A 26,882-nucleotide genomic window follows, 5' to 3' on the forward strand; every position below is an offset into this window, starting at 1 on the left:
TGTTTTTGCCGTAGAAAATCAATAATGTGAACTTCAGCTTATGTAAAATTAAAAGCCAAACTATTATCCATAAGAATAAGTAAGAATGTGTTGAAGAATAAAGGGATTCATATGAAATACTGACTTTCAAACTCTTTTGCATAATCGAGGCTTTCTGTGTACATTTGCACATATCTTAATAAATCACTGCAACTGTTTTTTATTTCCATGCAAAGTATAAAGAAATAAGGAGTGGCTCACTTTTGCAAAGTAAACCAGCCAAAGGTTCAGGCGTTGAAAGACTGCCAATTATTATGCTGCTCCTGCACACCTGAAGCTGAGCTGGATCTAATTGGTAGCGCTGTGCGATACTGCAGGGCCAGTATTGCCGATACCAATACATGTAAAATATAAAGGGAGCTTGTATAGATGAGAGCAGTGTGTCCTGACTTATATGAATCAGCATTAGTTTTTTAAATTCTGAACACATTTTAATGACCACTAAATCACTGTTAACACAACAAAAACACTCCACTGGTTTTGTTGCATTTTGAAAATTAGACGCGACAGTTAACACAAAAAAGTTAAGACATTTATCGCACTAGATTGTTCCCCCCCCCCCAAAAAAATAAAAATCCAACACAATTTTAACACAATTCAGTGCTACATGCTGAACTTGGAGGATTTAGTATCGATCTCATTGTGCTAGTATCGATCTCATACCAATACTAGCGTTGGTATTGGTACTATCGGTCTGCCCACCTCTACTAATTAAACCGAGTGGAGGGCACAAAAACCACGAGCAGCGCTTAGTTAGAAATTTGCCAGTGGAGCTGAAGGTAGGTATCACGTAGGACCACATTAGGAGCCGGCTAATGTTTTCTTTACCTGGAGGGTGTGCAATTTATTCATCTTTTTTTAAGGCAGTACAGGAAGTCTGGTTGATAGCGCCAACCACCTTCTAAGTTATGTATTGATAGGTTACTCATTTTTAAACCCTCAAAGTTGTGACCATCCACAAATGCTTAATGTGGGCTTTAGAAAGAAAGATTAAATAAATGATCGAATCCAAAGGTTAATCGCATTAACAGGCTGTTTGGGTGTTCAAAGAAGTAGTTCCCTTATTTGAGACCTATTTTTAAGTCCGTAAGTTTGAGGCATTTAATTTTTCTCGGCTAACTTAAAGATGGTGACTGAATAAGTTGGCACAATTCTCAAAAACACTGAGTTAAATCTGTACGGCCCAGATATGTAATTATTCCCCCTTCCTTAAACATTTTTGCCCGTTGTAGTGGAAACGGCACAGGTGTTTTATCTAACGAGGGTTTCGTGAATGTTCCGAGCTCTAAAGGTGGACCAACGTCTACAACCACCGTTGTTTGTGCTGTGACATGGTTTCCTCCTTTTCTTCCGCATCACCAGGTCTGTCTTTGAGATATCTGACTTATGTGAAATAAAATCTTGAAACACTTGTCTCGTTTACTTGGCTTTCACACGGACCATGAAGGGCACATTCAGGTGTTCTGGAATTAGCTTGACTCCGTGTGTTTAAGGTTCTGGACATGTTCGGGGAAATAAATGAATAAATAGCCAACATATTGTCAGCTCCCGTATTATAAACGGAGAAGTGTCCGCCTCAATCCCTTTTCGAGTGGAACAGTGACGGGGTTCGAGGAAAACGGCCGTATATTTGACTCGTTTCTACGCTCGCCGTGTAGCGGAGACGTTACGAGTCGCTGCGAGCCAACCTCACGCGAGATTTCGCTGCTCCTGACCGATTCAACATGGCGCCGTAGGAACGTTGTTATTGTTCCGTCGCTCCTGCTAGCTCTCGCTGTCCGACTAAAACTACGTAGATAAAAAAGGCCGAACGCTTTCGTGCGGGCATGAAAGGAGCATCTGGGGATAATGTTAAGATCCACCGGCTTCTTCCGAGGGATTGACTGTCCGTTTTACGCGGAACACAGCGAGGGCCAAGGCGGCAGGAATGGGTGTAACAGACCGTACTGTCACTTCAGGCACAGCCAGCAGAGACGGCCGTCCTACGGAGCACCGGCAGATGTTAAAAAGCAGAGAGACCTTCCCTCCGCACACAAAGGTGCTCGGCATTATTCTGTCAGTTACTGAATGGACCTAAATACGTGTTTGCACAGTTTGTAGGACGAGTGTGGAGTGGCACACGGTGCTGTGGACGTGTGGGAACTGGCAAATCACAACCAGAAGCCCTGGCAGACGTGTTATTGTTTATATCGTGGATGCGGAGTACATTAAAAAAAGAAAACCAAACCAACCTTTAAGGACGTGTAAAATAACCGCAGGCAGGAAATTGCAGCAGCGCACATATTCTGATGTACTGCTACAAAATTAGAATATTGCACACATGACTGCACAAAGCGAGGCGTGAAAAACGGGACTGAAGCACCAGATGAGGCGGTCACAGAGCTGTTAATATGAGCTCATGTAAAGCAGTGAGGGCGAAAAATGTTCTACTGCACTTGTAGCAGAAGGTGAGGCGTTCATGACCGATTCGCTCTCCAGTAGCTGTTCTGGTCTCTACAGTGTGTTCAGAGGCGTTAAAAAGACGGTGGCACATTCTCCTCGAAGAATGCTGCTCTGCATCCTACTGGACTTTGTTATATTATATGGTAATAATGAGCATTTCCAAGTAAACATTTAGGTTTTAAAATGGGGGGAAAAGAAAGCAGAAAATGTTTTAATTAAATCTGGGCGCGATCACATTCCCACACTTTGCTCATTCCTTTGCCTGCTCCCTTCTTTTCCTCTTCCCTTCTAGCCCCGTCTTTTACCTGCGCTATTCCCTCCTCTGCACATGCGCAGATCACTTTGTATCCAGTCTGCTCGACCTGAGCTGTGGTCATTTCTAATCCTGTCCATCAGCATCCGGCCACCTTCAGCTCCCAAGCCACACATCATAGCAGGTCTCACTAACATCTACTCGAGCATGCACACGTTTCACTCATCCACCTTCATTCTCCACTGTTACACCTGTCTCCCTCTCATTCATCGTGTATTCTGTCCTGCTTCTACTGACTCTGATTCTTCTTCTCTCCGGAGTGTAGCTCCACCTGCTGCTAACTCTCACATCCACGTCCCTGTGCAGTTCTCCTTAAACCTTTAATGCTTCCATTACAGAGCCTCTGAAGCTTTCTGTGCCATTTGTGTCCATATTTAAACGTCAACTCACGTGGTGATAGTTGTGATTATGCCCTAGTTTAACTTGATCTAGCCAACTGCATCTGATGGGAAGAACTGTATCTCGCTCTCCTTCCATCAGTCTAACAGTGACCTCACCGTCTACAAATATTTGACTACATAAGGCAACAATCATTTCCACAGATTGAGTGAGTGGCCTGTAAATTATTGCAGGAACAGTGAATTTTCTACATACAGGGACAGAGAAACAGCTGCAGTGTGAATGCATCACTTCCTGGTTAATATTTGACGTGCTTAACGAGTTGGTTGTATCCGGTCATTTCTATTTAAAATGCACACAGTAAATGATCACTTTTATTCTTCCCTCCAGATCAAGGCTACGATCCCTTCAATCCTGAAGTAGTGAGACCGCAGGAGCAGCAGAATGGCAAGCCGGCTGCCTCGGGCGACATCAGTGGCGCCTTGGAGCTGGTCAACAAGGCCATCGAGGAGGTCCGGAGTCAGGTGGAGCGGGAGAAGAGGAAGCTCTCTCGGATTGGGGACGAACCGTACAATCCCAGCGAGAACGCCAGCTTGTCTTCGTGCAAGACGGACACGAGTAAAGCGGCGGGTTCGCACTTGGCCTATGATCCCGGGAGTTACCAGATCACATCAGGAGGGTATAATCCCACCCCTGGCTGCAGCAAGTACACCTTGGATTCAGACAATCAGGGGCACAACAGCAACTCTATGGAATATGTTCCCACGTCGCTGAAAAGGCCTTTGTCTCGGACACACTCGCACCAACCTCCTTCTCCTCCTCCTAGCCCAAAGCGTTCGAATAGCACGTCCTCTTCAAAGTGCAAATACACTGTGGATAATTCTAGGCCATCCACGGACATGGAGTACGACCCGCTGTCCAACTACTCGGCTGGAATCGCTGTGAAAAACAAGAGGAGTGAGGGCGCTCGGCCCGTCAGGACAGAAGGCAGCAAGGCGCACAAGCTGTCGGGCTCGGAGTTTTCCGATGAGGACTATGTCGTAGCTGCGAAAAAGCCACGGCAGCAAAGCGTAGACACAAAAAAGTACACCTTCTCTGACTCTGATGGGGAGAGCTCTGGGGCAGAGTATCGCCCCACCTCGCTTAGCAATCTGCAGCAGAGAAAAGCCGCCCACGGCTCAGACTCTTTTGGGAAGGGGAGAAAAGGGAGTGGTGAAAGTTTGCTAAATGCACTGATGCAGAGGAATAAGCAGGACTCTGACACCCAGGAAAATATTAAAAGAAAGGACAGCCCAGAGAAAAAGAAGAAAGAGGGAGGTCAGACTAGTCAGGAGAAAAGTAGCAAGACTGAGAAACTACATAAACTTGAAAAGGGAGCAAACAAATCATCCGGTAGTAAGAGTAGCGTCAGCAGCAGCAGTAAAGACAGAGGGTCGATAAAAAGCTCAAACCAGGATTCGGCGAAAAAGGAGAACAGGAGTCACGACAAGAAAGACGACAGGAAGAACACAGTGAAGGTTAAGACGTCGGATAAAATTCGCAAGGAAAGCAGGGACGAAAAGAAGAGCGACACCAAGTTGAAAACTTTGGATAAAGTGAAAACGGACTCAAGCAAGCAAGATAAACATGCAGAAAACGGCGCGAGGGAAAGCAAGAAGCCGAAAACATCAGACAAGGAAAAGGAACAGAGCAAATATAAAGAGCATCCCCACAAAAACGGGAAGCTCGATGGTATTAGAAGAGAAAAAGATGCGAAAAAAGTTAGCAAAAGCGGTTCTAGCAGCAGTAAAGCGAGCCCATCGAACAGCAAAGATAAAGCGAGGCAAAGCGTCGGCGCTTCGAGTGTAAAGAGACAGAGTTTGAGTCTGAGCCACGCTGATCTGTTTGGAGACGAGAGTCCGGACGAGGCCGAGCAGATGGAGGCGGACTACGACGACGAAACCGAGGAAGTCCTGGTGAGGAAATCTGCCGATGCCTTAAAGAGGACTCGTCTAAACAAGAGGAAAGCGTCGGAGCTGACTCCGTCCTCCTCGGAGGACGAGGGCGACCGCGACGTGGACTGCAGCAGGGCGGGCAGGGACGAGGTTGACGGCGTCAGATTTGACCTGTCCGGTTTCCAGGACGATCTGGACTTTGACTCGGATCCCATGGAGGAGTGTTTGAGGATCTTCAATGAATCCAAAGACGTGAAGAAGGAAGACAAGGGAAGGCAGGCCAAGCAGGTGCTGATGTCTGTCGCGCTTTAGCCGTTTCCTTTTTTTTGCTAATGAATTTGCTTTGATTTCAATAGAAATGTCGTGTTGTGCCCTCTCAGCAGCACTCTAGGGACTCAGAGGAGGAGAAGAGCACAGACAGCACTTTAACCACTCTCTTCCCTGGTCAGAAGAAGAGAGTCTCTCATTTTGTTGCCAAAGGAAATGTAAGTTTCTTCCAGTGTTTTTGTTTTTCCCGTCCTATAATCTCACAGTCAGGACCGGCAGCAGGTGTCTCTGAGGTTGCTCGTTATATAAAGAGTGAGTTTTGTGCACAGTGTCGCACAGAACTACAGTTAATCATCTTACGACCTGCAGGCTTAGTTTAATGCTCATCTTTGATTGGGATATGGAGAAATAACACGTATTGCACAGTGTAACCTTTGACCCGGCTTTTCTTGCTGACGAGTCCAAGGAGACATCTTTAAATGTCTTTGATCAAAACCCTGAAATTTTACTATCATCCGCTGTAAGAAGAAATACAACAAAAACAACATAAAAGCTATAAAGGTTTCAATTTACATGTCCCTAAACTAATGAACTACTTTAAGTAGAGTACTGGCAGTTGAATAGTGCCTCTACCTGTTCCTATAACACCAATAATATTTGCATACTAAACAATAGGTTTTTTATGAGGGGTTAAACTCGATAGAAACACCACAATAGAAATAGAAAAACACGCGGCAGAAGTTTGACACAGCGAGGAAGCTACAGTAAGAGGAGGAACGGGAGGTTCAGGGCTTCTTTGGCTGAGGAGGAGTTCGTCGTTACCACTTGAAGTCAAATGTTTGCGGCTCGTTCACGCTTCTGTTGTCTCTGTTCTTTAAACGCCGGAGTCACGGGGAGGCCAGACAGCAGACCTCGCCTCGACTCCGTGTTATTTCAGTGCAGGTGTGAGTTCAGGAAACGCGGCGGGCGAGGAAGTAAAGAGCGAGAAGGCGATCTGAGGCTGTCGGGGCTTTCCGCTCATGATTTGTCAGTAGTTAGCCAGTAACTGCTCGACTGGGCGTTTCCATACCTGTGGTGACAAAATGGTCAGCAACAATTTGGGTGATCTAATCAGCGGGTGTCAGCTGACTTTGAAGTGTAGCTTTTTTTTTGATTGCATCATCAGCTCTGTTCTGAGCAACCAAAATAACATTTTTCAGTTTTTTAATCTAAGAAATAAATTCGGCTTACATGTGGCAACCTGTGAGCTCTAACCTCTGACTCACAGTTTCATAGAGGAACTGCCTCCAGACTGATCTGTAACGGTTTGTGTTGTATGTACGTCAGCGCCTTCACTTTTAGATAAAACTTCCTGTTGTCGTTTTTCAGACTGATGCACCTTCCAGGACTGCGGTGCGGCCGTATAAGAGACCCACGGCCCAGGAGATCTGCTACCAGCGTATGCAGATGGCCCAACAGCAAGCGGCTCAGCTCTCTGCTTCGGTCAAAGCAGCCACACAGGCCTCAAGCCCCAGCTTCTCTGGAGAGAGGAAGAGAATAGCGCACCGTCCTAACCCTCAGATAGCATCCTCCAAAACAAGTACGAGTGGCTCGGTTTTCTTTGCCAAGAGGCAGAAATGGCAAAAATCTAAACGCTGACGTTACGTGTGTGTCTTTCTGATTTAGGTCCCGCAGACACTAAACATGCTGCAGGTCGCGTGTTATCCCCCAGTCACACCCTTCAGAGTGTCAAAGCTCAGACCACAGTCGGTATTTTGTCCAAGACCTCGTCTACCGTCACGCAGAAGAGGGTGGCGCACACACCCACCCTGAAGGTATCCCGAGCTTCCTGTAACCTGATGCGTCGGATAGTTTGCGCACGTGGCTTGAAGTCATTGTTCTCTCTCCGTTTTGACCTTTTCAGAGTACTTCAATGAGGCGTCCTGTCATCCCCACCGAGTTCGGGGCCAAAGTTCCCACCAACATCCGCCAGCGCTACCTCAACACTTTCATCGATGAATGTGTCAAGTTTTGCCCATCGGAGGACGGCGCCTTCCAAATGGCATGAACAGCACATTTGAAACAGCCTAGGCTGTTTTTGTTTTGTATGAACCATAGATGGTGAAAAACATGGACGTAGCTACAAACCTGCATTCTATCTAAAGACCACCAGATGGCGATAGCTGTGGTCCTGTAAAGCCCGTGGGGGAAGCGGCTCACCGAACACTTGTGTGTTCATTTTATGGGCTCAGTCACTCATATCGGGTCATTTTAAATAAAAAATTAGGGCTATTTTAAAAATCTTGATCATATTGTGTATGAAAATGGAACCGCACACTCGTTGCCTCTTTGCATCACTCTTGGTTTTTGAAACCAAAGTGGCGTTGGCGGGGAAACGGTCTTCACAAGGCTTTAAAGCGGGACTTGAGACACCGCCAATGTCGCAGTAGCTACGTCAGTCTTTTCTGCCCTCTGTGGTTCTGATGGTGGATAAAAACCGTTGATGTGCTGCAGTGGTGTAAGCGGAAAGTCTCGTTTCAGGCCCTCGATGAGGAGAAGCTGGTGTACGAGCGCAGTAGCAGTAAGAACATCTACCTCAATGTAGCTGTCAACACGCTAAAGAAGCTCCGGAGCAAGAGCAGCGCCAGTCCGTCTCCCGTCACCAGTAGGTCACCAGTAGGGGTTTCCCATACACGTTACAGTGGAGCTCTTTACATCCACAAACAACGACGTGAGTGCAGCAGAAGTAGCAGGTTCTCCATATACAGTAAACATTTGGTGTTTTTTTTGTGGTTTCCCCGCAGAGGAGCCGGGGTCAGTAGCTAAAAGGAAGCCACAGTCCCACGAAGAAGTTCTGGGAGGTCGTCTTGCTGCCACAACCAGCTTCACTGTAAACAGGACGGGTAAACAGCAGGAGGAGAAACTCATCGGTGAGAGGACGAGTCCGATTTCACGCCGCTCTTTCTCCGGCCTTGTTAGGAACGTTTCCTTCCTCCTTTTGGTTTGCAGATTAAACATCTGATAAAGTGAAAAGTGCAGGACAGAGAAGCTGAAAGATTCTTTGTGTCAAGCAGAGACTTGTTTACTTGTTGAGGCGCTTTTACTTTAACAGTGAAGCTGTTCAGATGGTCTTGTGACTGTTTACCGCCAGCTACCTGCCCCGTGACCCGACGTCAAATGCAGCGTGTTTACGAGACTTTTTCTAAAGGGATCATTCACTGATCAGCAGCAACTAATAAATCCTGTGATATGTTTATAGAGCAGTAGGTAATTCAATTGAATCAGCTGTGGTGGAAATAATCATTAGATGTAACCTCAGATCGTCTGAGCTCATCTCGAGAAGAATCGCAGTCGCGTTCGACGATTGCAGCCGTCGTCCTGAGTTTTCAGCGTCTGTGCAAAGACGTCATTTAGGTGTGTGCGTCTCCCTGCAGGAGCCACACTGTACAGGAAGATGAAGGCGTACCTGATGACAGAGGAGCAGCTCCAGCAGCACGGATACCCGCGGCCGAACCCCGAGGCCGCCGGCAAGGCCCTCGTTTACAACCAGCCCGAGAAGAAGGGCGTCGCAGACCGTGAGTGACGCTCCCGCTTCTCCCTTAATCGCTGTTAAACTGTGAATTCATGTTAACAGCAATATGAACGTGATCTGCTCTTCTGCAGCGTTTAGCAAGATATGCTGTCGATGCGGCGCAGAGTATAAGGTCAACGTCAACGGCAGCTGCGTGCGGAAGGAGGAATGCAGCTTTCACTGGGGACGTTTGCGCAGACACAAAGGTGCGTTTGCTTTATTCATCAGAAGAGCATCCCATCAGTCTCCCAGTCGGCACCTCAGCCATCTTTGCCTTTCCCTTCTGCTTCTCATTCACTTTCTTTCATTTATTTTTATCTGCTCCTGTCTGTCTCCTCTCTTCAAGTTGCTGGAGGCTGGGAGACCAACTACAGCTGCTGTGCTGCAGCTGTGGGCGCTCCAGGCTGCCAAACGGCCAAGGTACCCTTAAAAGAAAGCACTACATAACAGGACAGCACACTCCCCATCTACATGTATTAATACTCCGTGTATTTAATACAACACTGTAAAGACTGAAATATCTTCTATATGTGGCTTTTTGGACCTTTCTTCATTCCTTTGGCAGAATTGCTCCATCTCATACAGGTTGGAGGGGAGCACTGGTTTTCTTCCGTTTCCAGTTCCTTCTACAGGTGCTTGATTGGTCCTGAGCTGGGACACTCTTGTGGTTTCTTGCTGGTGTGTTTCAGGTGTCTTGTTTAAGTTTCTTCTTCTGGGCCTGAAATCTTCGCTCAGACACTCTGTAGCTTCCTGCGTCCACCTTCACGTCTCTCACCTCAGGTCCCCTTCGCAGGAAAACATCAGCGTTGTGCAAAACTGTACCAACTGTATTCATGAACTAATGCTAGGCGCTCTGCGTCATCAACATACGCCTTTGGGAACTTTAACAAAATAGATCAGCCGTTGTTTCAGACCGCAGGACTTTTTCTTCTCGTGGCCTGAGTCGCCTACATCGAGCTGCCTTTCAGCCACTGGCAGCAGGCTGTTCATGCTGTCCTGTGTCTTCACTGTGAGAAGTGTTTGCTCTGATTTTTCCCGTGGAGCTGTGACCAAGACGTTTCGTCCCACATTAGTCAGATCCAGGACCGTTAATGTTTCCCATCATTGTCTTTTTTAATGTTGCAGAGATTTTCTTAACATCCTCACATCTGCGCTTTGACACAATCTTGTCTCACAGGTGTGACGACAACACCAATCGGGCATAACATTACGATTGTCTCTTCACCGCGGCGCCGGCTAATTTAGGGAGCAGTGAGCATTTTGTTGTGTCAGAAGCAGGAAAAATGATGAAGTGTAAAGATGTGAGTGAGTTTGACGGGGGCTGCATGACTGGGTCAGAGCATCTCCAAACTGCAGCTCTCGTGGGTGTTTTGGGTCTGGAGGAGTCAGCATCTATCAAAGGTGGAGGAAGGAACAGCGGTGGACCAGCGACAGGGTGATTGATGTATGTGGGGACTGAAGGCGGCCCGCCTGGTCTGAGTGACTTTAAAGGGTGTGTTGCTAACATCTTGGTCTGAAGCATCATAAACCTGACAGCTAAAAACGGTTTAAAGTAATAAAGTGTGCATAGATGTGTATAAAGTGCAGGTATGAAAGCACCTGATAAAAAGAGCAGGCGTGCACGTTCAGTTTCTTTTCTTTGTTTTTCTGTCTGAATGTCAGTAAAGTTTTCACCTTTGAAGACAGATTCCTCGTTTGTGTCTAAACTTGGCTGTAACTGAGAGAAATAACAAGGAAGCAGCAAAGTGCCAGTCGTGATAAGAACTGGTTTGTGGTCATGGTGCAAAGAATCCTGCACATTGCACGTCTCCTGCCGATGACCTTTCCGTGACCTAAACGCAAACTCGCAAGGTCGAGAAAAGACGAGAAGAAGATTTCTTGCTGAGAGCCGCGTTGTTCAGAATCTACTCGCACAAAAGTACCTGATAACACGCCGACGGACGTGTTTGATGAGAGTCCGCTTTGTTAAAACTACAACGTCCTGCAGATGGACTACAAAGGTGCGTCTTAGATAGGCGGAAAGCACAACTTCGTTACCGGGGTTGGAGTTACTCGTTGCAGCTGTTCATCCTGCTGCGCCTCCGGCCTTCATTAAGGCTTCTCTGCGATGCCTCCAGCTTTTTAACTGACGGCATAAATCATACAAGCTCATAATCTTGATTTATTAAGTCTCACCCAAGGCAACAACTTCATAAGACGCGGATTTTATTAAAGCAGCGTCGTGTTCAGAGTTCAGCGGTGGGTTAGAGGTCGGTTCAGAGTGAGATGGACACGAGTCACTCATGGTTTCAGTTGATGTGTTGAATCACAGCAGGGCGCTGCATCGATTCGACCTGCGGGACGGAAACACCGAAGCCCCTTTGCTTAATATCTGGAGAATTTAACCAGCTCTCATTACGGCTGCAGTGCAGCTGCCTCCAGGTCGTTTCACTCAGAGACTTTTGTATCGTCCTGCTCTTATCTAGCAATGGATTAGCAGGAGTTGATAAAAAGCCAGCACACTCGGGGACTGATCTGCTCTTTATAGAGGTCGAATTGACCTTTTTAATACCTTATGTTACATGTATCCCTGTTTATTTACATATGTACATATTACTAAGTTTATCAGACCTAAAACGGTTCCTGTCCCCACAGCAACACGTTCAGGACGGGCGTAAAGAATCACTGGACGGTTTCGTGTCGACCTTCAGCAAACCTCTGCCTCCAGATGGAAACGCAGGGGTGTTTGCTCTGGACTGTGAGATGGTGAGTTCACCACCATCTTCAGTTTTGTGCGTTTTTATAGTTAATTTATTGAGTTTATTATGCTTTTATGCTTTTTTTGTTACTTATATGTTTGCTAAATAAAATCTTTATTTCAAAGAGAGTCTCTTGTGTAGAAATGATGTTGTTTCTTGTCATTTATTCATTTTTCCCTCACCTGTGGAAACAGTGTTACACAAAGCAGGGTCTGGAGCTGACCAGGGTGACGGTCATCGACTCAGAGATGAAAGTCATCTACGACACGTTTGTGAAACCTGAAAGCAAAGTGGTGGACTACAACACGCGGTGAGTCCTGAGACAATATATCAGCCGGCTTTTGCTGCTTAACTAAGCCAACAGTGATCTCGGGTCTGATTTTGATCTCGTGTGTGACTCACAGGTTTTCGGGTGTAACGGCGGAGGATCTGGAGAGCGCCGCCATCACCCTGAGAGACGTTCAGGCCGTGCTGCTCTCCATGTTCAGCGCTGAATCCATCCTGATAGGACACAGCCTGGAGAGCGACCTGCTCGCTCTGAAAGTGAGTCGCTTCTTCACTGCAGAAAATGTAAAGCAGTTTCATTTTTCCTTTTTCCCCTTCAGCCGTCCACCCAGCTGTGCAGGTTTCCTGAAAGTCTTGTGAATATCATAACTCGAACAGGATTTTATATCGTGTGTGCATCTGCTTGGAGGGTGAGAGGTAGCGCTGGTGGAGGACGTCCTCCCTCTGCTTAAAATGTATTAACTTAACCCCACGAGGTTTACCAAACGGTCACTGCAGTGAGTTTTTTAAAAGCTATGATGTCACAGCGTGGGTGCTTTCCTCTCTGGATTGCAGCTCATCCACAGCTCGGTTGTAGACACGGCCATCGTGTTTCCTCACCGCCTTGGTTTGCCCTACAAGCGTGCCTTGAAGAACTTGATGGCTGATCACCTCAAACGCATCATCCAGGACAACGGTGAGAACGATGTCATTGATTTCTTTGTAATTCTTCATAAAAATGGGGCACCGCAAACACCGGTGTTTCTCAGCAGCATCTAAACTGATCTGTGTGGAAAATGACATGAATGTTGTTTGAATTGCTCCGATTTAGTTTGGACGTTTTTGGAAAATTAGGAATGGGGGTGGAGCCTGTGAGGGCTGCGATGTGCACGGTGTCACACACGGTGTTTCAGGATGAAAAGAGTAAATTGCTGGTAAATCTTTAGGGGAGGACGGCTCTTCAGATGGATGCTGCTCCAGTCATTTTATGAAGTGGGTGAAATAATAGTTAAATGATTCAATTATAACAGCAGTTTCATGGGAATGTAGTAAACCTGGAGGGTCCAATAAAATGAAAGTGAGCAGCTATAAATTTAAACTCATGAGTGGAAGCTCATCTCACACAAGTTTTAATTCTGCTGGTGAAAAAGACAAAGTGCTTCAGGTCTAACTGATGTGACTGCAGTGTGACCGTGTCACCAGCAGATGTCGCTGCAGAAGCCCGAGTGTTTGGGGAGAAATCTGCGTTTTTGACCTGAAATACAAACGTCCGTCTACGACAGCAACAGCTTCACGTCCTCAGTCATCCAGGTCACGGTGGCAAGAAGGCACCTGGACTTTGTTTTGTTGGTAAAGGCTTTTCAGCAAAGAGGCTTCTTCATGTCTGAACACTTGGTGTTCACAAACCAAAAAGAAGTCCACTTGCCTTCATTCCAAGTACTCAAGACTCTTATTTGTCCACTGTGAACGACCATCTTTGAACAGAGGGCGGGGCCTATGACACCAACTGTCTGCCATCGATAATCCAGTTCTGAGATCCTTCCCAGACGCCTCAACGCCCACTCACATCCTGGGCCCTTTGACCTCAGGAAATCACATGATAGGGTGGGGCCAGGTTTCCCAATGGGTTCACCTGAAACCCTGGCTGATTGTGACCCACACCCGTGTTCACACCTTGGCTCGTGTGATTAGGTAGAGGATCATTAGGGGGTCCGTTGTCCCTCTTGGTGATTTACTCCCACAGAGCTTAAACTCTCCACCATTTGACCTTAGAACTGAAGAAGCTTCTCGGATGAGAGGTGAAACGTCTTCAAGCAGGTTAAACAAGTCCAGACGCTTTTCTCTCCAAGCTCCTTAGACTACGATGACCTGGATGACTGAGAACCTTCACAGAGACTCTTATTTTTGCTGTTCTTCTAGCAGATTTTCATCCTGGCCTTCAGTCATGAGTCAGTTGACTTTCTTTGAAGAGCTGCTTAAAGGGATTATTTTACTCATTAAAGTCACTTTACATGTGTTGAGAAGTTCTGAGAGCTCTTTGCCTCCGCTAGCTTCAATGACGGGCAACGTAGGAACAAACGGGGCTTAAAAAGAAGACGATGTTACTTCTTTGTTTGTAACTTGTGCGTGTCTTTTCAGTGGAGGGCCACGATTCGAGCGAAGATGCAACTGCCTGCATGGAGCTGATGATCTGGAAGATCAAGGAAGACGCAAAGGTCAAAAGATGACCTCTGACCCCTCTGCTCTGTTCTTCAGTATGATTTCCTGCTTTCATGCTGGTTGCAGGCGGACAGAAGTTCAGGAGGAATGCACTTGCTCTCACTAAGAACCTGTGGTCAGAGGAACGGGGGAGGCGGGGCGAGGGGGGGGGGCGTTGAGCAGAGTTTGACATTTTAATCAGTAAAAGGCTGAGAGGTGATGATGATGATGAGAGGAGCTCGGTGATGATGCTGTCTACTGTGTTTGAGATGCGAGCTGTCAGCCCCCCTCAAAGCAATAGGAGCCTCGATTAACCATGTTTTCACTCGCGGATTTTTCTTCAGTTCTAAATAATGTAAGTTAACACATATTTCTGTTTAAGGCCTCAAACCTACTCATAATTAAAAACCGCTCCACGGGAGAACTAGTTAGAAAGTCGGGTCGTTGTCCACTGAACGTTAGGAATTATTATGATATTCATGGCAGGCTGTACCTTCGGCCTAAATTGCACTATAGAAATGCTCTTGTTGTTTAGGGCCCAAGTCTGAGTACCTCATGTGTGTCGTAACGAACGATGTGTTACTTGTTCTTAGTTACATTTAGGTGCTTTCAGCCGTGTAAATGCGCTTCTTCGCGTGGCACCTAGTTTCCTGTCGCTGGCGCTCTGTTTATACGGCGTTTCTAACAGAGATCGTTTTGTCGGTTGCCTCTCAAACCTGAGAAATACTTGATTGTGTCGGAGGGCAGGAAACAAAATAAAGTCAGCCTGTTTGGTTTGGTGTAGCTGAAGGATTCTCTGTGTTTTAGTGTCCAGGCACAACAGTGACGATCCACCGCTGTCTCTGCGTGAAGTAGAACCACAGGAATAGTCGTGCCAGCAGGTGTGACTTTGTTTTTCCTCCGTAAAATGACTCAATTATGTTCAGTTGTTGAACTAAGCCTTGGTTGTTAACAGCAAACAAATCTCCGTTTAGTGAGCATCAGCGAACCTGTGCTGTTTATGTTGGAAATGACTGAAAAACTACCAGTGCTGTAAATAAGCAGTTTTCCTTTTGTATTCTTTTTTTTTTTTTTTTGGTGGTTTATCTTTTTCTATTAAAATCTATTAGTTTAAACTAAATGTTGCTCTGATTTCTGGCTCCATACACACCCGTACACCTGCCCGTCATGAATCCTGTGCTGTCCTTTCCTAATGCTCCTGTCATCGTAACACACCCACGTCACCAAGCAAAATGAATCCAGTGAAATTCCCAGTCGGGAACCGGCCAACACCCAGGGAACGTGGTAGAGCGGGACGCTGGCGGGAACTCTGTGCAGCTGACGTCTGGGCAGAAATGATGTCATCGAGTCACGTCGACATCGCGTTTCCAGCAGCTGAGTGTTTCAGGAGGCGGACCCAGCATTGGGGTGGTGGAACAAAAATTAAACTTGCAGTGTCCTAAAAATATAAAAGTTACTTAAGCTTACTTACTTTTAGGAGTCAGTTCATGTGAAGATGAGACTTGTGAAACTTCTCCTATTGCTGTTGAATTGAGTGTGACACCTGTGATTCCTCTTATTTCTTTTAAGGCTGTTATTTAGAAGAACCCCTCTGTGAACTAGAAGTGCTGTTCTCTGAATAACAGTCAGACCTCGACATGATTTTTGGCCTAAAGAAGTTTGATTGCGAGGTTCCTCTCCCCTTTAGTCCAACCAGAGGTGGCTCCTACGTCACAGAAGATCTATTCTCAGGCCTCACGTGTCGCACTGGTTTAAGTATCCGGTTGAACCACTTGTGACATCACTATTTAGTGTTAAACTGAACACACACACACCTTTCAGTGCAGCAAAGCTTAAACTTCCAACACATAATATTCTCAATCCTGTATTTTTTCCATAAAGGGGACTTTAAAGTGTGATACAGGATGTTTTCATTATTGTGCGTTTTCTCGAGCAATGTCTCATTTTAAGCTTGATTTAACAAACTGAGCTCGACATTTCGACAGACAGGGAAGAAAGAAATCATTTCCATGATCTCTCGAGCTGCTGAAAAGAACTTAAAAACAATGGTAAATGTTGCTTTACTTGTCCCTAAGGACCCCAAAGCACTTTACACAACCAGTCATCCACCCACTGGTGATGGCAGCTACATTGTAGCCACAGCCACCCTGGGGCGCACTGACAGAGGCGAGGCTGCCGGACACTAGCACCATTGGGCCCTCTGACCACCACCAGTAGGCAACAGGTGAAGTGTCTTGCCCAAGGACACAACGACCGAGACTGTCCGAGCTGGGGCTCGAACCGCAAACCTTCCAATTACGAGGCGAACTCCCAACTCTTGAGCCACGATCGCCCCAGGAAAAAGGAAAGTTTCCTGCTTAAAGTTTGCAGCAAAGTTGTTAAAATGAGTTCAAACAGCGAGGGGCCACTTCCACTTGGATCCGTCACACAGGTGCTGTTTGTGTGCACAGCAAGTGCTCGAACTTTAGATTTTGCAGATTCTTGCTGAATTCTTGCCGCTCTGGACTTTTAACTTGTCGTGGGTCTCTGCTGTTGTTCAGATCAGAGGACTTCTTCCACCGCAGCTGCACAAATGCTTTGTGACAGTGTGACAGCTTTTTCTTGGGACAGGCCCGGGCCTCTTGCAGGCTATATGTCCCTTTAAAACAGCAGGTGCAGCCGGTTTAAACTCTCCTCTCTCCAGCAGATGTGTAAATCGTAAAAAAAAAAAAAAAAAGATAAGAGAGAAATGCTAAACTGTGAGGCCCATCCTTTCTTCAGTGTGTTTGCCTATTAAGCTCCTCCCGTCACATGTCAGTATGCATTTCCCCAGGCCGGGCCACGGACCCCAGGTATTAAAAGAGCCAGTTAGCAGGGATCAATACCTACACAATGTTCCAGTGACAGGGAGGGGCCTTCCTAGTGTTTATTGAGTGTTCCAGAGATTTCGAACATGTGGAGCAAAGCAGCTTAGAGGGGTCGTCTTCATTATCAAATTCGATCAGTGCCTCTCTTTCTCTGTCCCCCGTGATCACCTTTGACTGGTGGTGGTGGGAGGAGGGGGAAGCTGCAGGCCGGGACCCCAAAAGTGACCACATGCTGAGAGACGGAGGGCTGCATTATCTCTGAGAGGAGCAAAGGAACACTTTACTGCCCACATCGTGCATGGACTTAAAACTGACGTTGGAGTTTATCGAGTCTGTAATCGATAAGTCGTTAACAATAAATGATTGAGCTGCTACAGCTTTGCTCGTGGACCTTTGCTTCCATGGTGCAACCTGGAGCCAAGTGCTCGTAGGCTGTAAATAGCGATCACTTTCATCATCGATGTACAAAAACTGACACACTCGGATGTCTCGTTTGGTTAGATGCACAAATCAGAACTTCAAAAATATTAGTGAGAAAGATCCCAAACATACTGGCAACACAGAGGAAAAAAGGAGGGTGGATGGTTAAATGGAAAAGACTGACCTCGGGGAAAAAGAGGAACGAGAAAACATGCGCACAAATGGAGACTTTGGAGCAGGGATGTCAAAATCTTTTCACATCATGGACCAGACCAGTGCAAGACCTTTAACTAAGCATCGAATCCTGAGATGTCTTAATACAAGAACAAAAGTTCAATTTCAACAGCACATCTGGGTTTTTCATTGCTGAGGCTGCCTTGTATTTATAAAACACAAGGTTTTTATTAATATGTAGCTGCCTCCACCAGTGTGTGAATGTGAGAGTGAATGAATAGTGGCATTGTAAAGCGCTTTGGGTGCTTAGAAAAGCGCTATATAAATCCAATCCATTATTATTATTATATGCTGATTTTTCATTTATTAAATTTTTTGCTTTTACTGTGGAACCACCAAAAAAGGTTCAATTGTAAATAGTTCAAATACCTGGCTTTTACACTTAACTACTTTGGTATCATATTTATTGCAACAGCAGCTGTAAAACCTATAAAAAAAATACAGTTAACAATTCCAAATCTATGCCTTCCTTCGTATTTCTCAAAGCCTTCGAGGAGGCCGGATTGGAGTCTTTACTGGGCCACTTCGGGCCCACAAGCCTTCTGTTTGACATCCCTGTCCTAGACTACATTAAAACTTCATAAATGGTCTACACAAGCACGCTGCTCCCCCTGTTCCTCCATCAGGTCACTCACTCTCTGGACTTCTTTAGCAGCGGTTGCCTGTGTAAAGTATTCGCTCCTCATTGGTGCGTACGGGCTTCAAACTCCTTTAAAAGTGCAGCAAAATCACTATTTACACAGATTTTATTGTCACTGGGTTTAAGACCCACTGAGTTTCCCCTCTGTTGGTCTGACTTCACCCCTGCTCCCCTGTGTAGCATGCTGCGGGTGCCCTTGACCCCGGGGACACACACAGCTGCCCGTCCCTCCCTGCCTGTCTTTAATCTATAGCTCCAATTAGGAGACTGATCTTTACTGAGCCCCTTATTGATCAGCTGGTGTGGCTGCTTATTACCGTGCTCCCAGGGGCTGCAGAGGACATCACAGTAAGATAACGGGACTCGAATTGCACTTTAATTGTTGTAAAGCAGAAGTTATTCAGGTCTGCTGGATTTCTTAGTGTGTGTGAAAGTTTGCTTGTAGCTGTCATAACTCATCTCCTCACTGCCTTTTCTGAGCCGCAGTGTGTATATTTGAGCTTTTCGTGTGTGTTTGCAGCCAGGTCAATGTCACTCTAAGCCCCGAGTGTCATAGTCAGTGTCAGGCCTCAGCGTGATCCTGGCACTCACAGGGACTTAAGAGGACCGACCGACCCGCCGCCGCCGCTCTCCCAGTCCCCCCTCAGGTCAAAGGCCAGCGGGCCCTATCGATTCCCCCGAGTGTTGTGCAGAAGTCTTTAGATCCTCTGCTCTCCCTTCTTCTGCACACATGCTCCCGGACTCTTACCCCCCCTTCAAAAGGCCTCCCAATTGTATTTTGCGCGCCAATCGATCCATTCGGTGTCCGAGGGGGCCGTCCTTTAAGATAACTGACAACTACAAAGGTCCCGTCCTGACAGGCCCTTGTCAATACAAATTAGTACTATTGATAAGCAATTAAAGAAAGACTGGGCCACTATATAAAACATCTGTTAAACAGGAGGCATTAACATCTTACTGACCAAATAAAAAGAAGCAGAAGATGACGAAAAGCACGGCTCCAAAACCAAAACAAGCAGGAGGCGAGCGCACGCCTGAAATCGATCAAAAGCCGAGATCATTTACTCTAGTTTTGTTTTTTTCTGCAAAATATTTGACAGTTTGTCGGTGGGAGGCTCACAGGTTTCCCCCCTAAACTCAACTAAGATGTACCTGCACATGTGATGTGACAATAAAAGTGATTTGATTTGATTTGAGATGCACAAGTTAAAAACAGGATTTGGGACCTCACAGCTGGTTTGGAGGACCAGTCCTGATGAGACTGCACTCTCACTGGTGAAGGACCCACATTTTGAACTTTAAGGGGAGCACTGGCTGGTTTAATAAGTTATATTCAAAAGTTTTTCTCTTTGAACATTCTTGGCTTTAAACCATGGATTATGTCATTTTCTCCACACCCAAAAAGTTGTTCCTGTTAATGATTTCTAAAGCGAATATTAACCGCTACCATTAACACCTCCTAGTAAAGGCTGACTTATTAGCTTTGTCTGAATTGACTTATCCCCTGACTAACACACACAGCCTGCTGTGTGTTTGAAGCAGCGTGTGAAGTATGTACGAGCACTAATGTCATGTTTGGTGACACCGAGCAGGATGGAAACTGTAAACCGTTCACACCATCATTTTCTTATTGGGAGCAGAGCAGCAAGGTCCCTGTAATTCCCTCTGCTATGTGACAACAGTTATTAAACCTGCATAACACCTGCTCGGCGGTGAGGCTGTTGTCAGTGCCGTGACTCGGCCTTTTGTCTTCTATTCGCCGTAATCCACGCATGTGTAAGTGGATCCTCTAAGAGCAGGATAACTCCTCTTAAGTGGTCTTAAACTCTACAGGAGGGGCTGAAATCCACTAACTTCTCATTTACCTCTGCACTCCGGTCCTCGAGGCAAAAGCAGTTTTTACCTCGGTGATGGGACGGTACCCTCTCTCAGACAGCATTCACATAAACACAGATGAAATACGGCGACAGCGTCGGTTAAAGGTCACTGGGTGTTGAGAGTTTAAAGACGCTAAATGAAGCGCCTCGCTTGTGTCGATGGGTAGGTGGTGAACCCGGACGAGCCCTGCCGGCCCGCAGAAGGGGGAAATGAACCGGAGTGGGGGTGGGTGGGCAAGCGAGGGGGGCTCGTGAGTGAGTCGGTGGTGGCTGCTCTGGGATGGGGAGGGTCACACACAAGCACACTCTTTGTGTGCCTCTAATCCCCCCAGCCAACACAGCTTTGGCCAGGTTTCATCATGAAAGTGCCATGAAATAACTACTTTTTTTCTCTCCTCGCAGTAAATCTCCCCTAATCCTGCGGGCTGTGGAGACAAAGGCCTCCGGGACCTAATCCTGGAGCTTTTAGTGGGGCTGAGGGGCTGGCTGACAGAGCCTCTTCTAAATGACTTATTTCTATCGGACACTAATATAGCCTGACAGCCAAGAACAGTGAAAGGAGAAGAGGGAAAAACACAGGGAAGAGAGGAGCACAAACATTTTCACATATTTTGGAAGTCTAAGCAGTTGATTGTGTTTGAATGGGAAACAAGTGAAGTGAACCGTGGTCAACCCTCAAGTACACGGCATGGGACCAGCAGGGGGGCAGCTCAGGTGTTTTATTGTTGAGTATCAACACAAATGTGAGCAATTTTCTTACCTACAACCGATTTTTGGACTTGTTTTGCCATCAAAACATGTTTGATGCAGGTCTTTGCTTCATTTCTAAATGAACAGTCTGCGGTGCAGGACACACTCTTCAGACTGCATCAAGCATCAAGTATCCACACAGTCATTGCTGAAAACACAGACTTATTAGCCTCACTGTATCTGTCCACTTTACTGTGGAATAGGTTTAAGGGATAAACTCTATTAACTCTTTCAGCACCATTAAATCTCTGTTTAACCTGGAAGAAGATCTCGTCTGATGAGGTTTCCTCGTTTTACTCATTGTTAACGTTGTTTTCAATCCAAGAATAAAGACTGTAGTTTGTTTTGTAGAAATGAATTTTGCATTTTGGGCTTTAAAACAAAAGAAATATCTTCCTTTTTCTTTTTCTTGGTCATTGGAGTATGAGTATACGGAGAAACCTGGATTTTTTTTTACACTGACACAAACAGTTCTGAAACGTCTTCTCCCGTACTAAATTGTTAGGTCAGCATTCATCCCAAGAATCTGGGCTCTGATACGCTGTTGTGAAGTTTCCTAATGAGGTGTTGTCTCATTATAAAACTGTCCAGTTTGGTTTGAAATGACAAACTTGTGACAGAAAACCTGATTATAAGCTGGAGGTGAAAGAACAGGGATGCAGATAAAGTGTGATGAAGACACCAAAGAGATGCATTCTGGGACATGAGGGCATCCAGTGTTTTTGGAGCTTTGCCAGAACTGAAGTCTCAGAAATTTTGTTTTATGAGTTCTTTGCAGAAATGAGCATCAGCGTGTCTTCTTTCTAAGCCTTGAGAGTCCAAACGTGACACCATGAGCTGAAAACAAAAGTGGAAATACTTCAAAGTGTTTGCTGTTAAACTAGACATGGTTTTAAAAAAGTCCACCAGAAGTGATGGCGATGAAAGTATTCTGGCTCCACACTGGTCATTTGGTGCTGGAGGACTTTATTCTTTCTGGTGATTTGATGCAGTCCTTGATTTGGTCTTGTGTCCCTGAGAGGACTTCTAATTTAGCTCAGCTGGAGCTTATAAATTGTTCTCGCAGAGTAGGGTTCAGATTAACTTCACATTGTGACAGTTCATAGGCAAAATATGGTCCCTGTTAGCAAAACAAACCCTTAGAGAAAACCCCCTCCGAGGGGGAGACTGTCAAAACCAGCGGTATGGGAGAAAGAGGGACCGAGAAGGAGAGGACAATCAAAGGCTGTTATTTTAATCTGCCCTGCCTCGGAGATTAGCCGACCACATTGTTTTAATTGTTTTAAAGGGAGGGAATGAAACGCGCTCTTATAGGGAGATCCTTGGCATAAATCTCTCAAGTTCAATAGTTTCAAAAACTTGAGCTCCTCGCATCCCCCCTCTCTCCCCTCATCCCACCTAATCCCGGCTAATACCTTTCTTTCTATTGGCTAATGGCTGAGGGGAGCCTGGGTAAACGCTTCTTAAATAGCCGTGGGTGAGAATGGTTTGGGAGAATTAAGCCCATGCCACGACAAAGAGCGCTGCTCTGCGAGGATATAAGGCCCAAATTGGACTAAAAAAACCTGGACTACCGTTTACTGGCCGACCTGTGTGCATGCGTAAAGACGCACTTGGAGCTGGATCTCACGGTTCTGCTTTGGATTCGAGTATCAGGTAAAAACACGCACACTTTTAAAACTTAAATAAAAGAAAGGAGGAGATTTGAGTAACGTCTTAACCCGGATAGCAACTTACTATTCTAGTTTAGCTTCCTGGCTGCGTGATGATATCACTGAATTTACGAACTAAGACTTTTGAGCTCTAAACTGCGAGTTAAACGGCAGTCAAAACAGAAATAGCTCTAAAGCAGAAGCAGAAGTGATAACCCACGAGTGCAGACGTGATCCTAGATCCGTTCACACTGATATCACTATTATCGAAAGAGGCAATTATACCGTTTTATCTACTTTGACCCGTTTACGCACAGAACTTCAGATTCTGTTACACCAGCGTAAATAATGACGTCATTTCAGAGAAATCAGTGGAGTTTATATCAATAGAGTTTATGCTCATTCTCGCTCATATTTTACTACAATAAAAAAATAATATGGTCTTTTATTAATTTATAATAAGACAAGTGTCACCGTGTTCCCATTTAATTAGTAGTTAATTCGTTTGGAGAGGAGCTGGCGGTGATGTGGAGACTTAAACTCTGGATTTTCGATTAATCTTAACTTCGCTTCGGTGGGCAGTTATTGTATCGATACCACAGTAAAGGGGAAAAACGCACAATCTTGAAGGTAATGAAGTCTCTCTGTTTCTTCAGGTTCAGCATGAACTCCTTGAATTTCTGCGGGACGTCCAGCGGCGGCGTGTACCCCTTCCACGGAGTTAACTCCATGCTGGTGGACCTGCGCCACCAGATGGCGGAACAATACCACGCATACTCTGCAGCAGGTCCCACAGTGCACACACTCACTGTGGCGGAGAGGCTGGCAGGTGGGTCAGTCACCACGGTGGGATTACTTTTTTCTTTTTCTCACAATGTACATTAATCTTTTACAGCACAGCATATATCAATAACTACAGTTACTTTCAGATTAATAACACAAATTATGACCGATATTGAGCCTCAGGGAAGCAGTCTCGTTGCTCCATGATTATAATGTAATCTTTATAATGTAATATTTACACAAACATCAATATAAGTATATTTTATAGTGCTATTTGTTTAAATATTTGTACAGTGTGAGAAAAAGATATGTTTGTCCAGTACAGAAAACACAGTGAATTCCATCCCAAACTCATAGTGACCCATTTAAACATGGTGCTTAAGAATTATTCCTGGTTTAAGTGACTGTTGTTGTCCTTTTGATATTGTTGACATTTTTGTTGATCCTCTGTAAGTTGCTGAAAACGTGCCTGAAGTGATGTGCTGCTCCCATTTTCTTCCTGCCAGAGCTCATCCTCGAGGCTCGCTATGGCAACCAGCAGAAGCAGCGCCGCAGCCGCACTGCATTCACAGTGTCGCAGCTGCAGGCTCTGGAGAAAGCCTTCCAGCAGACGCAGTACCCAGATGTTGGCATGAGAGAGAGGCTGGCTGTTTGTATAAACCTGCCCGAGGCTCGCATTCAGGTGAGAGCACACCTCAAGTATAATCTTAAAATAAAAATGCATGTTTAACTTTGAGGGTCACTGCATTAAGCTTTAATAGTGTTAAAACACCTCACTTATTTGTGGCGCATCGGTCGTCCTGTCTTCCTCATCCAGGTGTGGTTCAAGAACAGGAGGGCAAAGTTTCGTAAAGGTCAACGATGCTCCCCTCTGTCCAGAGACCAGAGTCTGGAGGAAGCTCCACATCACAGCAAAGCAGGACACGAGGACATCAAGGCTAGAGACAAACAGGACATCACCTTATCATGCGGTGACAGGAGCATCCCATCAGCGCCTCCTCCTCCTGATGTGACCAAAAGCAGGGATTTAGACTCTGACACCTCACAGTGCCCCCTACGACTTCCCTCTCCTCCGCTTTTCCCCTTCATGGCAGGAGAGTGTTATAGTCACACACCTCACCAGCCAGTTGTAGGAGTGCTGTCCACTGAGCTCGCCTTCCCTCCGGTGTTCTGGCCCGTCATACAGCAGCACAGCTCCACCCTCGGGATTCCTACATTGTCACTTACAAAAAACTGTAGCGTCTCCCTTCAGACTCCTTGCTCTAGTAAAGCAGTGCAACATCCGCATCTGGGGCTGTAAGTGATGTGGACCCCTGAAGCAGTCCTGTGAGAGACAAACCTGAAACCTGCTGAAAGTATATGTTTATATTCTGTGAGTTTCACCTGTCTGCATAAACGGATGTAACACTCTGTACTTTCACAGTTCATTTTTCCTAATCTGCTCAGCGCTATATAGCTTGTTACACTGCTAAGTACTAGGATTAGGGGTAGACAATTAAAAAACATAGCAAAAGCATTTGGGAAAAGTCATTTTGTAACTGAGCACTGAAGCATAGAAATGTTAAATAAAATCACTGGCACCTGCTCTTTCTATTATTTATTTTAGACTCAGAGTTCTCTTTCAAGAGAGGATTATGGTATAGACCATAGCCAGGAAAACAGTGGAACTGTTGGAAATGAAGTGTGAGCAGCTTGGAAAGAAAAGCAACTGGACTTCTTTAAGCTCTTTCTGAACTAAAGAAGATTCACAGCTGAGAAGTGAAACGTCTTCAGGAAACTTAAAGAAGTCCAGTCGCTTTTCTTTCCAAGCACCTTAGACTACAATGGCCTGGGTGACTGAGAACCTACTCAGACATTTTGGAAAGGAAGTTAAAACTCTGATATTTCCAGTGGTATTTAAAAAAGAAAAGAAAAAAAGAAGCAAGTACAAATACCAGCTCACTTTGAGGTATTCGTACTGTGAGGATTTTATGTAACTTTTAACTTCTGATCCAAGATTTTCAGCACTTTTCACTCCACTACCTTTACTAGACAGTTTCAGTCACTTACATGTAAATTATCCCATAATTCAGGAAATATGTTGTAATTATTGTAAACTGTTGTAAATTGTACATACAGTTAGTAAAATTGTATATTTGTCTTTTTTTCATTAAAATATTTTAAAATCTAAGTGATGTTTGACATGAATTAATTATTAATAACAATAATTAGTACCAATTATCATTATTATTATTACCATTGCGTTATTGCCTCAGTCACAACGGACTGAAAAGCTTGAAGGACTTTTACAACCTAATGTATGGTTCAACTATATGCTCCCTGTTTATCTGTAAAGGAGTATTTTTACAGACTGTAAAAGGGTTAGTACTACACTGTAAATTACAGTGTAGTATCAGTACTAGTACGTTTTAAAAGGACGGTAGTAGTAGATGTTCGCCGGGCTGAGCAGCTCCACACTTGCAGCATGTTAGTTTCAGTTTTACCGGTGGTGCACATGTGTCAATCAAAAGCAACCGGTCTGGTCTGGAGCACGTAGTCGGGGAGCTACGATCGCCTGATGTTTCTGGTTATTCACCAAAGCGGTTGCGCCGGTTTTCCAGCGTAGCGCCGTGTGGCGTGAGCCCGGGTGACGCTGTGCAGTTAAGGGAGGCTTAAAGAGACAACAGTGAAATCATAGCAACTTGAGGATAAGAGGCACCAGACGAGGAAGATAGCGACGAACGCAGAACCATGACTTCGACTGCGTTTCGATAGCTAACATTTAAAGGTAACCATTCTTCCGTGACAGGGCTTCATTCCCAGCGGCTGTTTTTCAAAAAGCCGCAACGCAGTTTATTAACGTGCCTGGCGTGCTAGCTTGCTAAATGACTAGCTTGAGAGCTAAGCGGTAAGAGATCCCGGGCTGCCGTTGGTGTGCATTCGCTTGTTTAGGATTAAGGAGTTGCCCGGCAGTGGTCCGGGTAATGGCTGTAGCTGTTATCTGAACTAACATAAAAGCGACATTATGAGGTGACTCAAAGAGATATATATATATATATATATATATATATATAGTTATATTATAGTATTTTTTTCAGTCGATAATATTTGTAACAGCCTCGCTTGGGACGTTATTTTTCGGTTATTAAGCATTTACTAACTAGCCACGTATATGTAGCTCAGGAAATGTCAGTCAATGAATATTTGATTCTCTGTAAGGCTTCGACTTATTTAATTTGAATGTGTTTGCTAACAGGTAGCCCGTGTTGTTGTGATACTGTGTTGTTAACAAATTGGCTAGCGTTACATCGTCGGCTGGGTTTTTTTTTTTTTTTTTTTAAAGCAGACGTTGGGCCAAGAGGATCGGTGTTTTTGGCAGGTACGAGCTAGGTTACCTTAATTCAACTGTGTGACATGTTGGCTTAACTACAACTTGAAATTAAATGTTTACATTCACTTACCGTTAATTCTTAATTAAATAGTCAAGCTAGCTACGACTGAAGGATGTCAAGCTAACTCGGGCTTCCTAGCCAGCGCTACGATAGCTTTAGAGTATCTGGCCTTGCCCGCCGAGCCAGCAAGTGTAATGTTACAGAGCCTTTCTTAAAGCTCATAC

At 45.4% G+C, this 26,882-nt stretch overlaps 3 protein-coding genes and 1 long non-coding RNA gene across 12 annotated transcripts in view; 3 read left to right on the forward strand and 1 right to left on the reverse strand.

The window, feature by feature from the left end:
- Positions 1-1,739: 1,739 nt before the first annotated feature.
- On the forward strand, positions 1,740-15,205 carry rexo1 (REX1, RNA exonuclease 1 homolog). 3 transcript variants are annotated; one of them, XM_085437211.1, is made up of 16 exons: positions 1,740-2,077; positions 3,524-5,355; positions 5,448-5,552; positions 6,703-6,913; positions 7,000-7,148; positions 7,238-7,375; positions 7,855-7,978; positions 8,118-8,243; positions 8,748-8,888; positions 8,977-9,090; positions 9,231-9,304; positions 11,519-11,629; positions 11,817-11,932; positions 12,027-12,165; positions 12,463-12,583; positions 14,026-15,205. In XM_085437211.1, exons 1-16 carry the CDS (start codon positions 1,888-1,890, stop codon positions 14,112-14,114), a joined length of 3,780 nt encoding a protein of 1,259 aa, XP_085293337.1. In that variant the 5' UTR covers positions 1,740-1,887; the 3' UTR covers positions 14,115-15,205. The 3 variants fall into 3 exon arrangements, with proteins under 3 accessions (XP_085293337.1, XP_085293338.1, XP_085293339.1); XM_085437212.1 differs by having other exon boundaries at positions 5,451-5,552; XM_085437213.1 differs by lacking the exon at positions 1,740-2,077 and adding an exon at positions 2,518-2,918.
- A 7,114-nt stretch (positions 15,206-22,319) lies between these two features.
- dmbx2 (diencephalon/mesencephalon homeobox 2) lies at positions 22,320-24,587 on the forward strand. The gene is made up of 4 exons (XM_085437223.1): positions 22,320-22,508; positions 23,161-23,333; positions 23,794-23,969; positions 24,105-24,587. Exons 1-4 carry the CDS (start codon positions 22,450-22,452, stop codon positions 24,585-24,587), a joined length of 891 nt encoding a protein of 296 aa, XP_085293349.1. The 5' UTR covers positions 22,320-22,449.
- Positions 24,229-26,791, reverse strand: LOC146689946 (uncharacterized). Its single transcript, XR_014916082.1, has 3 exons — positions 26,728-26,791; positions 24,403-24,636; positions 24,229-24,291 (listed from the first exon to the last, which is right to left on the reverse strand). It is a non-coding gene; the product is annotated as an uncharacterized LOC146689946 (long non-coding RNA).
- Positions 25,745-26,882, forward strand: part of csnk1g2b (casein kinase 1, gamma 2b) — a 40,770-nt gene continuing 39,632 nt past the window's right edge. Inside the window, exon 1 of one of the 7 annotated variants that reach the window (XM_085437220.1) lies at positions 25,745-26,054. The gene's annotated coding sequence lies outside the window, so the exon portion shown is untranslated. The other 6 variants (XM_085437214.1, XM_085437222.1, XM_085437221.1 and 3 more) reach the window with 6 other exon arrangements.

The sequence above is a fragment of the Copadichromis virginalis genome, linkage group LG17 (genome assembly GCF_057382275.1).
Source record: "Copadichromis virginalis isolate Kocher_CV1m ecotype Utaka linkage group LG17, C_Virginalis_male_GT1.1, whole genome shotgun sequence".
NCBI classification, from domain to species: Eukaryota; Metazoa; Chordata; class Actinopteri; order Cichliformes; family Cichlidae; genus Copadichromis; species Copadichromis virginalis.

Bases quoted from the DNA above. Each gene is read 5' to 3' on its own strand.
- rexo1 (XM_085437211.1), top strand. From the start codon at position 1,888: ATGTTAAGATCCACCGGCTTCTTCCGAGGGATTGACTGTCCGTTTTAC. The intron at 2,078-3,523 runs GTGCTCGGCATT...TCTTCCCTCCAG, and splicing joins CCTTCCCTCCGCACACAAAG to ATCAAGGCTACGATCCCTTC. The intron at 7,376-7,854 runs GCATGAACAGCA...GTCTCGTTTCAG, and splicing joins AGGACGGCGCCTTCCAAATG to GCCCTCGATGAGGAGAAGCT.
- dmbx2 (XM_085437223.1), top strand. From the start codon at position 22,450: ATGCGTAAAGACGCACTTGGAGCTGGATCTCACGGTTCTGCTTTGGAT. The intron at 22,509-23,160 runs GTAAAAACACGC...CTGTTTCTTCAG, and splicing joins GCTTTGGATTCGAGTATCAG to GTTCAGCATGAACTCCTTGA. The intron at 23,970-24,104 runs GTGAGAGCACAC...TTCCTCATCCAG, and splicing joins TGCCCGAGGCTCGCATTCAG to GTGTGGTTCAAGAACAGGAG.